General features: G+C 36.2%; 1 protein-coding gene across 1 annotated transcript; it reads right to left on the bottom strand.

The window, feature by feature from the left end:
• Positions 1-4,895: 4,895 nt before the first annotated feature.
• Positions 4,896-8,810, bottom strand: LOC141665037 (uncharacterized). The gene has a single exon (XM_074470994.1). The coding sequence runs from the start codon at positions 8,808-8,810 to the stop codon at positions 4,896-4,898; it is 3,915 nt and encodes a 1,304-aa protein (XP_074327095.1).
• Between the last annotated feature and the right edge of the window lie 6,036 nt (positions 8,811-14,846).

The following is a 14,846-nucleotide window of genomic DNA, read 5'->3' as shown; positions in this document are numbered from 1 at the left end:
TTCTCCGCTCTGCCACTCCGTTTTGTTGAGGAGTGTATGCTGCAGTCAGTTGTCGTTTTATTCCTTGATCTCTGCAAAACTTGTTGAATTTTTCTGAATTGAACTCGCCACCCCTATCCGTTCGTAGCCCTCGAATGACAGTTTTAGCTTCCTTTTCGACACAGTTTTTGAAGACTTTGAAAGTTTCAAAGGTTTCAGCTTTATCTACAAGAAAGTATATCCAGGTTTTTCGCGAGAAATCATCAACAAATACCAGTAGATATCTCTTACCACTGTTAGAAACTGGAGTGATTGGTCCGCACAAGTCTGCATGTATTAGTTCCAGTTTCCCTGCTGCTCTCCACTTGCTTTTCTTTGGAAATTTTCTTCGCTGTTGTTTCCCTATGTTGCATATCGTACACACCTTGATTGTGTCCTTGATTTTTGGTAACCCTTCCACCATTCCTTTCCTTTGCATAATTTGAATGGAGTGTTTGTTTAAGTGTCCAAACCTCCTATGCCAAAGGATTCCCACATCTTCTTCTTCTATCTTGAAACAGCTTCCAGACATTTGCTTCCTTTTTGCATTAATCAAGAACATACGATTAGCCGTCATTCGTGCTTCTACGATCATTCCTCTTTGCTGATGATAGATCTTGCATACTCCATTTTTTATGACAATTGTCAGATGTTTCTCTTGTAGTTGTCCCACACTCAATAAATTGCTGGTCAGATTTGGGATGTAGTAAACATCAGTCACCACTTGTGTTATTCCTTCCACCTCAATTCTGATCTTCCCCTTTCCTTGGACATCCATCTTCGAACCATTTCCCAATCTAACAGTGGTTCTAAAGCTTTCGTCAAGTTCATTGAACCATGATTTTTCTCCTGTCATATGATTTGAGTACCCAGAGTCAAGAAACCATACCCCATCGATGTCATCACCACCCATGTTTGTGTGTGCCATTAAGAGTAGCTCTTCTTCTTCATTAAACTCAACATAATTGGCCCCTTTCTCCAGGCTTGTACATTCAAATTGGTAGTGACCTAATTTTCCACAGCGAAAGCAGTTAATGGCTGACCTATTGACATATGATCTGCCTCTCCCTCGTCCTCTGACACTGCTTCCTCCTCGTTGAGATGTCCACTTTCCTCTTCCTCGAGCACTCCTTGGCTCGTTTTCAACTTGCAAAACCTGTTCTTCAACTTTCTTCTCAGTCACCTTGCGTTCATGAACAAGCAATGATGCCTGCAACTCATCCACTGTAAGAGCATCAATATCCTTTGATTCTTCGATAGAGCAAACCACATAATTAAAATTCTCCGTGAGACTACGAAGAATTTTTTCAACAATTTTGACATCATTCATTGTTTCTCCACAGTTTCTCATGTCGTTGACTGTCTCCATGACTCTTGCAAAATATCCTGTCACTCCTTCTCCAGCTTTCATCTCCAAAACTTCGAACGTCCTTCGTAACCGTTGTAGTTGTGCACGCTTCACCCTAGCACTGCCTTTGTACTTGACCTTCATAGAGTCCCATAATTGTTTAGCAGTTTCTTTATGGGTGATCGTTTTTAGAGTGGTCTTGTCGATTGACTGGAACAGGTAGTTCTTCGCTTTCAGATCCTTAAGTTTTGCTTCTTCAAGGGCAGCCTTCTGTGTTGCATTCGGAGTTCCAAGTTGTTTTAGATCATCAAAACCTGGATCAATGACGCTCCAATACTCCTTTGAACGCAGAAGATTCTCCATGACTAAGCTCCAGTGGTCGTAATCTCCATCGAATTTCGGAACAGCTGGTGCATTAAAAATGCCTTGTTCTGCCATTTTTCCTTTAGTGTTTTTCCTCTCAAACACTCTCTTTTCTTAACCTTGCTCACACTGTATTTGCTCTGATACCATATAATGAAAACAAAGTAATGTTTGCACTAATGTAATCAGAAAACAGAATGATCTCATTCATAAAAGAAACCATGGCTTTTATAGCAGCCAAGCCTTACAACGTGTGTAGCAACGTGCATCAACAATAAGCCAGAAAAACAAGGAAATAACAAACCTATACCTACATGAACTCTAGACCAGGTCATCTCCTAAAAACAAGCAACAGGACATGACTTATTCAAATAAACACAAACTAAATAAAACCAACAATCTATTTATACTAAATTTGCTTTGATTTAGCATTGATCTTACTGGAGACAGCATGATATAAACTAATTAATTCAAACTAAGCAGTCCTGTAGTCTTCAAATAGCTGCCTGATCAGTCGAAATCTTTTAGTAAAGTCTCAGTCAAAACCCCTCTAGTATAAGTTATTGAATAATGAACCTTGTTGTGTGCACTTGTCTTTCCTCTGAAATTCATGTTGGTTAGGTAGTGGTTAGGTTGATCAAATGGACAAGAGTTGAAAGTGCCCAAATTTAAGACTATGAGTGATAAAAGTTAGTTTTTGCTTGAATTTAAATGCAGAATTGTAGATACATTAATAGAAGAATATCATCATTTGAAATTGTTTGTGATTCTTGTTTATACTGACAAAATGTACATTAAATTGATCAATCACCTAGACACTTGCACAATCTTATAGGAACAGAAAAATACTGTATCACAAAATTGTGAAAATTTGCTTACAAATAATTACAACATTTCATGGATGTTCTCATCTTTATCAGTGGCCAGTATAAAATGAGGGGGCCAAGGACTATTTTGAAAATTTAACACATCTTCACTGCTGACATATATAACCCTAAATATATCGTACCTGAAATGAAGAGACCTGCCTTTTAAATAAGGAACGGTTGCATATTTCATGTCAGATTTCATGATATACGAATAGCAAGACTCTAGTGATTCCCACACAGTAAAATTCAAGATCCAGTAATCGGCTCCTCTATCATTGTTATTGTAATTTTCTTTGAGGCACACACCTGATGTTGCACTGTCCATGGTAAGGAAGCAAGATTGATAATTAGCTAAAATTTCATAAGGAAGGTCAACTTGTGATGCATCAAGGTGACTCGAATAAGCTATAGCGCTGATCGAAATGGTATCTCCAGTTGAAAATGTGGCTGCTAAGGAACCATTTTTTGATTCACCCCCATATGCTTCGAAGAAGCTGTTGCCTATTATATCAGCCACACTTGATATTTTTGCCAGCATCAATAGCTAGGGCGAAAAAGAGAAAAAAAATGAATACTATTGATAGGCATCATAGAGTAGTTCGACTACCCCAAAATGAATCCCAAAAATGTTATCAAATGACGATTGGCATGATTTAATTAAACTTATAGAGGTGGGATGAAAAACTTACAAGTGCAGAATCTAGTAACTTTTGCTTCTGATCAGATCTCTTCATCCATGCACCATACCAAATGATCTGCAATGTATGCATATAACACTGTAATTAAGTACACGCACATACATAGACTGCGATGCCATGACTGCTGCGATACTTACCCTATTCCCATGAATGCTTTGAAAGATAGCGCTTTGAATACAACCAAATGTGACAGACCATGAAGTGAAGTGCTTTAGAGCCTCCACAAGTTCAACCACCACGACCGTCGGCCTTAATGTCAACATGTTCACATACGGATTCATACTCTTTAATGGCATACAACACGCCATCGCCATCTATATGTATGTATATGAGCTTATTTTTACAGTTGCTTATAGGTGTTATATCCTTACAGGAATAGTTGTTAAGGAAGATGAGCAGTGAAAGTATATTATATATAACCACGTAAATGTGGTGTACACTATTATGGTCAAAAACATTTTTCCATTGTGCATGCTGATTTGTTGAATCAAATTCCATATTTTATGTTTTGATTTAACGAAGCAACTTGTAATGCAAGTTACTATTAAAGAAAAAACATCCTAGTCTAAATTGGCTCTCTTAGAAAAATTACGTTAAAAAGGGTAATGGCCCTAAATGTCACATGGGATTAAAAATGATCCTAAATTTCACTTTAAAACGGTAAATCGTGTACCGTTTATGCAAAACAGCTAAAACGAAACTTTGTATAACGTTTTGGCATTTTAAATTTTATTTTATGCGCAAAACGGTAGATAAAGTACCGTTTGGGTACAAAACGCTATATGATATACCGTTTTGAGCCAAAACGCTACTTCAACCTCCGTTTTGCCCATTATAAAAAAATTAAAAAAAATAAAGTATCAAAACGGAACACTAAGTACCGTTTTGTATTTTCGGAACACTAAGTATCTTTTTGCATTAAAAATATAAAACGGAAGACGAAGTACCGTTATGAATTGACATTTTGGACCATTATTTTCATTATTTTCAAAAGTGACATTTTGGATTATTTAACACCAAAAAATAATATATTGGTCCATTGTTAAAAAAAGATAGAAATAAAAAGATAGAAATGAGCCGTGGGCACCCAATAGTCGTCATCCAGAAAACTTGTGGAAATGTATTTTTTTTTAAAAGAAAATAACAGAGAAATGTAGACCTGTTAAGCTGCGGTGATGGAGACGGTTGAACTTTCAACATAAAATGGTCTGAATGTCCACGTGTCAATATACCCCACAAAAGTTTTGTTAACAGTAGGGATATATCAAGATTGACATGTGACCGACGTGAATTATTGATGCCTATTCATGATTCATCATATTCTTTTACTATTTTTTTTATTTTTTAATAATTATTTTAATATTAGAAATATCCAGAAATAACAAATATAATTTTAAAATATTTACATATATTTTAATATCTAAAAAGTTATTAATTTAAATGAGTATTATGATGGTATTTGATTGTTACTGTCAACTAATTTTAATTTTATATTCAAATTTATTATATATTAATATAATAATTATTTATTAAATTTTATTATATTTAATTGATAAATGACATGCCATTTTTTTTTTGCCACGGAAAGTAAAGATTTTTTTACTTATGCAAATCTTTACATAACATATCATAAAAAGCAGGGTGAACATTCCCCACTTCCCACCTACGTTCAGCTATTGAACAGCTATACCTCGCTAGATAATGAGCTACTCTGTTCGCAGAACGCTTAACAAAATGAAGCTTAACATTCTGATCTTTTAAATCCTCCATAAGACATCTACAGTCGTTCACTACTCCTCCTAAGTACGAGAAACTTGAGAAGGAGCTGCGAATTAATTGAATAACCTGGAGGCAGTCAGATTCGACTATACCGTTCGCTGTGTTGGTGTCTTTGAGCCAACTGAGGGCTTCCCTAATGCCCAAGACTTCAGCTAGCTCTGGTGAGATTTTTCCCAGTAAACACTTCGACATGGCATGAACAAGATGGCCTGAATGATCTCTAATGACAACAACATAGCTATAACGATTTGGATCTTCAAATAGAGCTGCATCTACATTCACCTTAACACTATTCAACTGGGGAGGGCACCACTGTTCTTGACCATCTTCCGGAGTTAAAAAACTCAAGAATGAATCAAAATTCTTGTCTTGAACAGCTTTCCATTGGTTAAGGAAGGACAATGCTGTATGAACTACTTCTGAAACACCAATACCTCGTTGCTTCCAGACTATGTCATTTCGATTTTTCCACAAAAACCAGCAAATTGTTATTTGAATGCACATATCATTCTTATTCGTCTGTTCGAAGATCAACTGAAGCCACTCACTGAAATTATGGAAAACTCCTGTTACTTGCCTGACTACTGAAAATTGATGACAATCATTTGCAAATGTACAAGTAACAAGAGCATGAATAATCGATTCATCACTGAGATTGCAAATTGGACATTGAGAATTGACTTGAACTCGTCTGGAATGTAGCATATCTTTCGTTGGCAAACAGTTGGTTGAGGCTCGCCACAGGAAATTTTTAACTTTATTTGGGATTTTCAGATTCCATAATTTTCTCCAAAAGCCTGAGTTATCTGCTGTGTTGGACTGATCCTTGGCTGTTTGAAGAAGCTTATAGCCACTTTTCACTGAATACTGCCCCATCTTCTCATGGCGCCAATACCAAGTGTCTTTTTCGTTCTCAGAAAGAGGAATAGACAAAATCAAATCAGCATCCCTGGCCTCGAAAATATCTAAAACTAAGTCAACATCCCAAGCTTTCTCACCAATTCTAAACAGCGCAGCAACTTTCTGGTTTACTAAGGCCTCATTGTTTGAATGAACAAATGGGTCATCTATGGATGGAAGCCACGGGGAATTCAAAATATCCACTTCTTGACCGTTACCAATACGACATGAGATACCTTGAACCACCATAGACTGAGCTTCCATGATGCTACGCCAAATGTAACTTGGATTAGATCCCAACTGAGCTTGTAAAAAAGAATCAGAAGGGTAATATCTTGCCTTAAAGATGCGACTGACCAGCTTGTCAGGATGAACAACTAGCCTCCAAGCTTGTTTACCCAATAACGCAATATTAAAATCACGGAGGTCTTTAAAACCCATGCCACCCTTAAACTTGGATGCAGTTAAACGACTCCAACACATCCAGTGGATGCCTTTGTCCTTTGAACTATCAGATTTCCACCAGAATTTAGACATGGCCATTTCCAAATCTTTACAAACTGCAGCTGGGAGGAGAAACACACTCATAGCGTAATTGGATAAGGTCTGAGCTGTAGATTTAATTAAAATTTCCTTACCTCCTTTCGAAAGACATTTCTTATCCCAACCTTGTAAACGATCCTGCAAGCGATCTTTGATATAACCAAACACAGCTGATTTCTTTCTTGACAGCATATTAGGAAGATCTAGATAATGAGTATTTTCTTCTGCTTCTTTGATTTTTAAAATCTGAAAAATGTCCTGCTTCAAATAAAAGCTTGTGTTTCGACTATAAAAAACCGATGACTTTTCCACATTGATTTGTTGCCCAGAAGCTCTTTCGAAAATATTAAGCATTTGCAGAATATGATTGGCACTGTCTTCACTAGCTTTGCAAAATATGTAACAATCGTCCGCAAAGAACATGTGAGAGATAGAAGGGGCACTGCGAGCAACTTTTATGCCTTGAATAAGATTCCGATTCTCGTAATCATGAATAATGGAAGTAAATCCCTCTATGCAAATTAGAAACAGGTACGAGGATAGGGGGTCACCCTGACGTAGCCCACGAGAAGGAATAATGCTTCCAAAAGTTCTTCCTGCATGATTAATTTGGTAATTTACAGATGACATGCAAGCCATAAACAACTGAATTACCTTGTTCGAAAAGCCCATTTTGTTTAACACCGCCTCCAAAAAATTCCATTCCACTCGATCATAAGCCTTGCTCATGTCAAGTTTAAGGGCCATCCAAGCTTGCTTGCCCGTTGTTTTTCGTTTCATAAAGTGCATTACTTCGTATGCCACCATGACATTATATGTGATTAAACGACCTGGGATGAAGGCGCTCTGCTCATCTGAGATAATTCCATCAATCATAGATTTCAAACGGTTGGCTAAGACCTTCGAAATGATTTTATAAACGACGTTACACAAAGATATAGGTCTCAGCTCAGTCATCAACGAGGGACTCTTCTTCTTGGGGATTAAAACAATGTTCGTGCTTTGTAACTCCTGATCGACATGCCCAGTAGCAAAAAATTGTCTGACTATGTTCACAATATCTCCACCAACAATTTGCCAGTGCTTTTGATAGAAGCCCGGACTCATCCCATCTGGTCCTGGAGATTTATCTGGGAACATGTGAAACAATGCAGCCTTTACTTCCCCTTCAGAAATGTCTCCCAACAGAAGATTATTCCGATTCTCTGTGATTTTAGTTTGAACACAGTCAATAACATACCTCCACTCCGTAGTAGTAGCTGTGAACAGTTTCGCAAAATAATCGATCATGACATCTTGAAGACCCGAATCCCAATCCACCATTTGACCTTCATTATTCTTCAGGCATTTGATTCTATTGGCACTTCTTCGATTTTTTGCAGCTGCATGAAAGAATTTTGAATTCTGGTCACCTGCCTTTAACCAGTGTTGTTTGGATCTTTGACGCCAAAAAGCTTCCTGCTGGGCATAAGCTTCAGCTAACTTCTTTTGATTCTCTTTAATACATTCTACAGAGAAATCATCTCTTCTTCCCTTCAACAATTTAATCTTCTGTTTGCATTCATGAATTCTAGTCTTGAAGCTTCCAGTAATCTCCTTTCCCCACTCTGTTAAAACGCTTGCACATTCAGCTATTTTTTCATAGAAAGATCGACCTTGAAATCTAAACCACACATCCTCAACCAGCTGCTTACACATAGGCTCGCGCATCCATGCATTCTCAAACCTAAAACTCCTAGTCAGAATGACTTGTTGAGCTTTATAAAACTCGAGCAACAGAGGGCAGTGATCAGAGGTAGAAACTTCCAGATTAGTAAGCATTGCATCTTTAAACATGTTCATAAAATCTGGTGTAACTAAAGCACGATCTAGTCGAACTTCTATCCAGTCAGAGGTTCCAGCTCCCCTTTCCCACGTGTATTGATAACCTTGAAGATCCAAATCAATCATATTGCACTCGTCCAGCACCTCAAGAAAACCTTGGATAAGACTAGCAGGGTATGGTCTACCTCCCTTCTTATCATGTTGAGAACAGACATTATTCATATCCCCAATAAGAATCCACGGATGGTTGTTATTGTCAGCCAAATTACGAATAAGTTGCCACGTTTCATACCTCTTACTCCTGTCTGGTTCTCCATAAACCCCTGTAACTCTAAAATGATTACTATTATTCAAATGAACAATAGTATCAACATGATTCTTGCTGTAAGATTTTAAAACGACATCTTCCTTGTTTCTCCATAAAAATGCTACACCCCCACTATGTCCCTGAGATTCAACCACAAACATCCCCTCAAACCCTATAGCTCTCTGCAATCTTTCTACAGTTCTCTTCTTACAAATAATTTCGCACAAAAAAACAAAATCGGGTCTCTTTTGGAGTGTTATCTCCTTAAGGAATTGAAAGGCCCACGGGGTCCCAAGCCCATGGCAATTCCAACTTAACAGACTCATAATGATAGGCGAGCACCCACTTGAGTACTCGCCCCATACACGTTTTTTGAATTGCCTGCCGTGTTTTCGTAGCCCAGTTTGTTTGTGTCATCTGAGTCCATAGACATATCTATATTTAGGCCCAAGCTGACATCCTCAAGCCCATCCCCTACTCTACGCCTTTTGTTATCGATAATTACCAATGCATTACTCTCCTGATTTGGCGATAATTTCGTTGTAATGATACGTAGATTACTATTCTGTTGTCTCCCGCCCGTATCAGCTTTTTGAATTAACTTATCCCCTTGATTTCCTCCCTTTGTAACTACCACCATATTTGCAGGAGTAATTTTAGGATCTAAACTCTCTTCATCTTCCTCAGCTGGACTGTCCCCTCTCTGGCCCTGCAAGCTTGAATTGATACTGTCATCTCCATTACGTAACCATTTCGCACCGACTGGCTTAACCTGTCTTTTGAATGATGCTCTCATCCATGTACCGTAAGGTTTGACAATTTCCTGTTCTGGTTTCTCAAACAACTGCCCACAGAATTTGTCTGAATGCCCGATAATTCCACAGATGAAACAGAAACTAGGGACGTTTTCATATTTAAAATTAACCCAGAACCAGTCGTTACCTGTCATTTTAATCTTCATTCGCATCTTCAATGGTTTAGCTAGGTTTAATGAAACGCGGATTCTCATGTACTCCCTCCACACATCGTCAAAATTGCTTGGACATGAACGAACAAAGCTGCCTACGAAATTCCCAATCCCCTGCAATATCCTCTCAGTCTTGAATCCCACTTGTAAATCGTGAATTTGCACCCACAACTCCAGATGATTTAAGTCAACATTCCTGGGAATTTGGCCTGGTTGGAGCCTCGCCATGACTATAGTCTTCCTGTTAAACGACCAAGGACTACCCTCCATAACACGTCTCACATCCACCTCATGATAAAATTGAAACAAAAAGAGATTTGGATCAATTTCCTTTATGTAGACCCCTTTCCCTGGTTTCCAAAGCACAGCTAGTGTTTGTTTCATAGCCTCAAAATCAATTTTTCCTTCTTGAATAAATCTTCCAACAATACAGACCTTTGCGTTAAATCCATCTCCTTGGGCATTGTCCGCTACTAACTCCTCTGGTTCAACCTCAAAGGCCCCCTCATCCTCTTCATCCAATGTTATGTTATTCATTGCTGTTGTTAATCTATCTGTTTGATCCATTGATAATGATTGAGTGTTTGAAACTGACGCTCTAACGAGAGAAAAATGACTTAACAAACCATGTCAGATGACAAGACATATAATTATTCTTATATAATAAAAAATTATGAATAAATCTAAAAAGGTGAAAGACAAAATCTTATGATTTGAAGTTTATGGAATGAATATGACATGCCATCTATACATGCATTTTGGCAAAAAACATGATATGTCTTTGGAGAGTCTCGTGACTGATACCGTGCTTAACAGAGGTTGGGTTTGTCGTGTTTATGTGAATATGGGACATAAAATGGTTTGAATGTCCACGTGTCAACATACCCCCACAAAAGGTTTGTTTAAGAGATATGGGGCAGATTTTGAAAAATATTTTTATATTTTTTAATTTTAATGAGACAGTTTTTTATATTTTTTTAAAAAATAATGATGACAAAATATAAATTTAATTTTATTGGGAAACACCTCCCAAATATCCCTAAATCTTGATATAAATTTTTATAAATATAAAGTAGTTTCATATAATTATTAGGAATGAATCAATTAAAATTTGACACTTCCGAGTGCCACCCGAAAATCTCACAAATGTTTGTATTTTCTAAACATGTTCCAAAATCCCATATATATATACGAAGTCAATTGTTTAGTTGCACTACTAAACAATGCACTACTAAACAATACGTACATGACATTTTTATTAAATTTACGCAATAAAATTACAAATAACTTCTGGTCAGCTAGAGATGGATATTTTTTTAAAAAATAATATCCCTAAATACGTAATTAAGATAGTTACATGAGTATATACTATATTTTAATGATGAAATTAATAACTTTTTAATAAAATTATATAATTACATATATACCATTCGTATATTTACATTAAAAATATTTTACTCACCTATTTTTTTTAATAAAATTATGTAATTACTGATGTACCATTTGCACATTTACATTAAAAAATATTTTGTACTTCACCTAATTTAGATGAATACATACTTAGAAGGATGAAGTTTAAAAACTAGTTGACCAACCAAAATAAGTGAAAAAGATGGCTCTCAACGATGGCTCTTTTGGTGCTAATAACGGAAAAAAATTCAAATTGGACAAACTGAAACTATAGGATCAAAGGTGGCTAGGAAGGCGATTCATGTGGAGGAAGCTACGAAGAACAAGGGTGGTGATGGAGAGCAGATACTCAGGGATTTTGTGTGGGCTCAAAAGGATTCGTTGGATAGGAAGACAAGTGAAAGTTTCTTCAAAGGTGATAAGCAAGCAATTACAGAAGCACTTAACCAGATCTATGGGATTGGAATGGAAAGAAAAGAAAAAGATTCAGTACACAAGAAAGATCCATTGAGTTGAAAGACTTATGCACTGTTGGGGTTAAACCCAATAGGTAGTATGTGTTTGGTGATAGAAAACATAATTGGATTGGGTAATAATTGTATGGATAGACAAATATTATCATAATTGAGTTGGGTAATAATTGTATCTGTTGACAATTATTATTATAATGAGAATGGATAATAATTGTATGGGTAGACAATTATAATTGTAATCAGATTAGGTACGTCTTGTTGGCTAAGTTTGTGATGGCTATATATACATAGTCATGTTATTGTTTTGTTGTATGCTTGAGTATTGTCTGACTTAAGTATCCAAGTTGGGACGTGGGTTTTTCCGCGTCATATATTGTGTGTTTATTTTGCATTGTTTGTTTGGTTATATATTTGTGTGTATTCCCCCTAACAAGTGGTATCAAGAGCCAAGGTTCATGATGGAGAAGATTGGGGGATTTGAGATTGCACTACAAGAAACAGGTCAAAAGACATCGGTTATAAACCGATGTTAAAAAAATTTAAAAACAATGTCTTTGCATGTGTAGAGAAAGGTCCAGAGTTTTAGACATTGGTTATAGACCAATGTCTAAGATACAAGTAGACAGCGGTTGTAGATAAAAGCTGATGTCTTTTTCCTTATATCTTTCATTTTAACTCATGATCACCAGTTCAATGTAGTAATATATTGCAAGTTATATCACTTTAAGCATGTGACACACAAGGGAAAAAATATAAAGACAACATTTCTTAAAATTAAACGTTGTAAATAGGCATGTTTGACATCATCATTTTCTGTGAGTGATGTTAATAACTCTCTTAGACATCGGTTTTTGTATGCATGCTCAATTTATATCGTTGTTATTTAAGTAAGATCGGATCATTTATCTTATAATTACCCGATGTTAAACGTTCACATGACATCAGTTATTTTCTTAAATACTGATGTATAATTAGAATTTAAACATGTTATTTTATTAATTAACCGTTATCTTTTATCATTACCAACATCAGTTTTTGTTTGTAAATTCTAAACCTTTTGTTAGGTAATTGGTAATGTAAACCCCATACATTTGTATAAAATGAACCAAAACAATGGCAACAATACTAAAAGGCAATCTTTTGACATCCAATAGCACCGGTAATTTTTTAACAATACCAAATGCTACTCCAAATTACCACCAGTATGTACTACTTACATCCAAACATTAAACCAAAACCAAACACCAATTTTAACACCAGCACCAAACTACTACATATATATCCAGTACCTACCGATCTCCAAAAGACTAACACCAAACTCCATCCTAACAGCGACCACAAACATACCAAAAGTACCAAAAGTAGTTTCAGGATCGATTAAGTACTGAGATGAAAATAAGAGCTAGTAATCCTAGATACATAGCTATTATATCTTGTCTTGGATATAAGCAAGCGTCTCGATACGGATCACATCCAGCTCCACTATTTTGTAAGACTTCCGACTCTTGTTGGCCCACTGAAATTTATAACAAACCAGCTATAAACAATTAGGCCAAATCGACATAAACTAAACCTGGTAACAACTTTATTAGTCAAATTGCATCAAAACACCAAACTATATATACCTTAGTGATAAAAGTCATTTCTTTATCCTCAATTATATCTTTCATGTATCGCATTATAACGTAACCACATTCGTGGCCACCTGGTTGCTTAGGAGACCCCTGAAAAATATTATATCATCAACGACAAACAAAAAATCTTACAGCTAGCTCACTGATTCATGGAGTGTATGAAATACTTACGGCCATATTTTTGATATGTGGAACAATGTTTCCCCTTCCGGTCTAAGCATTGAAAGTCTCCATTGCACTGCAGAGACATATATTGTCATGTAATAAGAAAAAATCAGATTAATGAAAATATTTAAATCTGCATGTAATGTAATGATTTTATCTTAGTAATGGTTTTTGCAAGTGAGGAAAATTTGTTGGATGAGACAAAGGATTCAAGATAAAAATGTCATCAGCCCAAATTATGATCAAAATCCAATGATAACTAATATGATAAAAAATAAATGGAGGTCAAATTGAGCAGACTGAATCAATATTTAATGTTCGAAATAGGCTCTCAAAACTTGTAATTATGCGGCATCAAAAACACTCGATCATATCCATCCGTCAACCGCTTAACAAAATATCTTTCAAATTCTGTGTTAAGGGTAAATGTAGCCTCAGGATAAAAAAAACAAACATATCCAAATCATTATTCGCAAGAACCACACTGTGCAGGTACCTATATATATAAATAAATATATCAAAAAATATCATAGTATTGTGCAGCATTAATATGCAGAATGACTATAAAATGGCAGGAAAAAAAACTTACGACATATGTGCAGATATTGCTGCTTGGCCAATCTCTTCAAATTTTAACAAATCGATTAAATTCTCATGCAATATATAAATAACTCTTTCGCAACCAAAAACCTCAGTATCACATGGAATTACAATAGAGTCCCGGGTCTCTTTCATAATTGTTGTTGCATGTTTATACAAAAGGTTAAAGCCTTTTTGGAACAGAGTCAGCTACCTTCACTTCTTTGAACATAGCAACCGACCTTTGCAACTGACTTTTCTCTTTTTTCTTCGCCGAGAATCCTTTCTTTCTATTATTCTGCAAAAAATTAATCACAACATGAACAACACATTTTCATCCGTAAATTTTAAAACTTAAATAGGGAAAAATGATAAAAGTAAAGAATTATACCACAAGGGATGCTACTTTGATCAAGTCTCGAGGCCATGAAACCGTAGAACCAATCGCTTGTCTCATAGTCTCCAGTTCACCTTCTATGGGCACAGGAATCAAGACATCTGCCAGAAGGGCTCCATCCATCGAGACGCGAACATGTCCAGGTTGCATAGGCCCTCCATTAACTACAGAATTCATTGGATCATCAAATATCAATACCAAATGCAACCTTGTTTTTTATGTTGTCCACTGACAGCTCACAGGATCGTGGACCCTGCATTCATATAATATTGTCCATTTCTTAATTTTCATGTATAGTGTTGTCTATGGACAATTGTCTATATATATATATATACACGTGTGTGTATGATATACAGACAATGCACAACATTTTGCCTTCTTTTCAGGTGGAGGAGGGTCCCCACCAACATATTCAATTTCATCATCAACATTCATCTCTTTCATCATTGTTAAAACACATCTGCTTTAACTGCTTTCTTGGATCCTGCTTTCTCATGAAAACTTTCTTCATCCGACAATAGAGAGCCCGTAAGATTGGATGCACTAATTAGAGACTTAAGCTCAGCCATCTC

The sequence above is a fragment of the Apium graveolens genome, chromosome 6 (genome assembly GCF_009905375.1).
Source record: "Apium graveolens cultivar Ventura chromosome 6, ASM990537v1, whole genome shotgun sequence".
In the NCBI taxonomy this organism is placed as follows: domain Eukaryota; kingdom Viridiplantae; phylum Streptophyta; class Magnoliopsida; order Apiales; family Apiaceae; genus Apium; species Apium graveolens.
The sequence above is the reverse complement of the archived record's forward strand: the minus strand, read 5'-3'. Positions and strand labels throughout refer to the sequence as shown.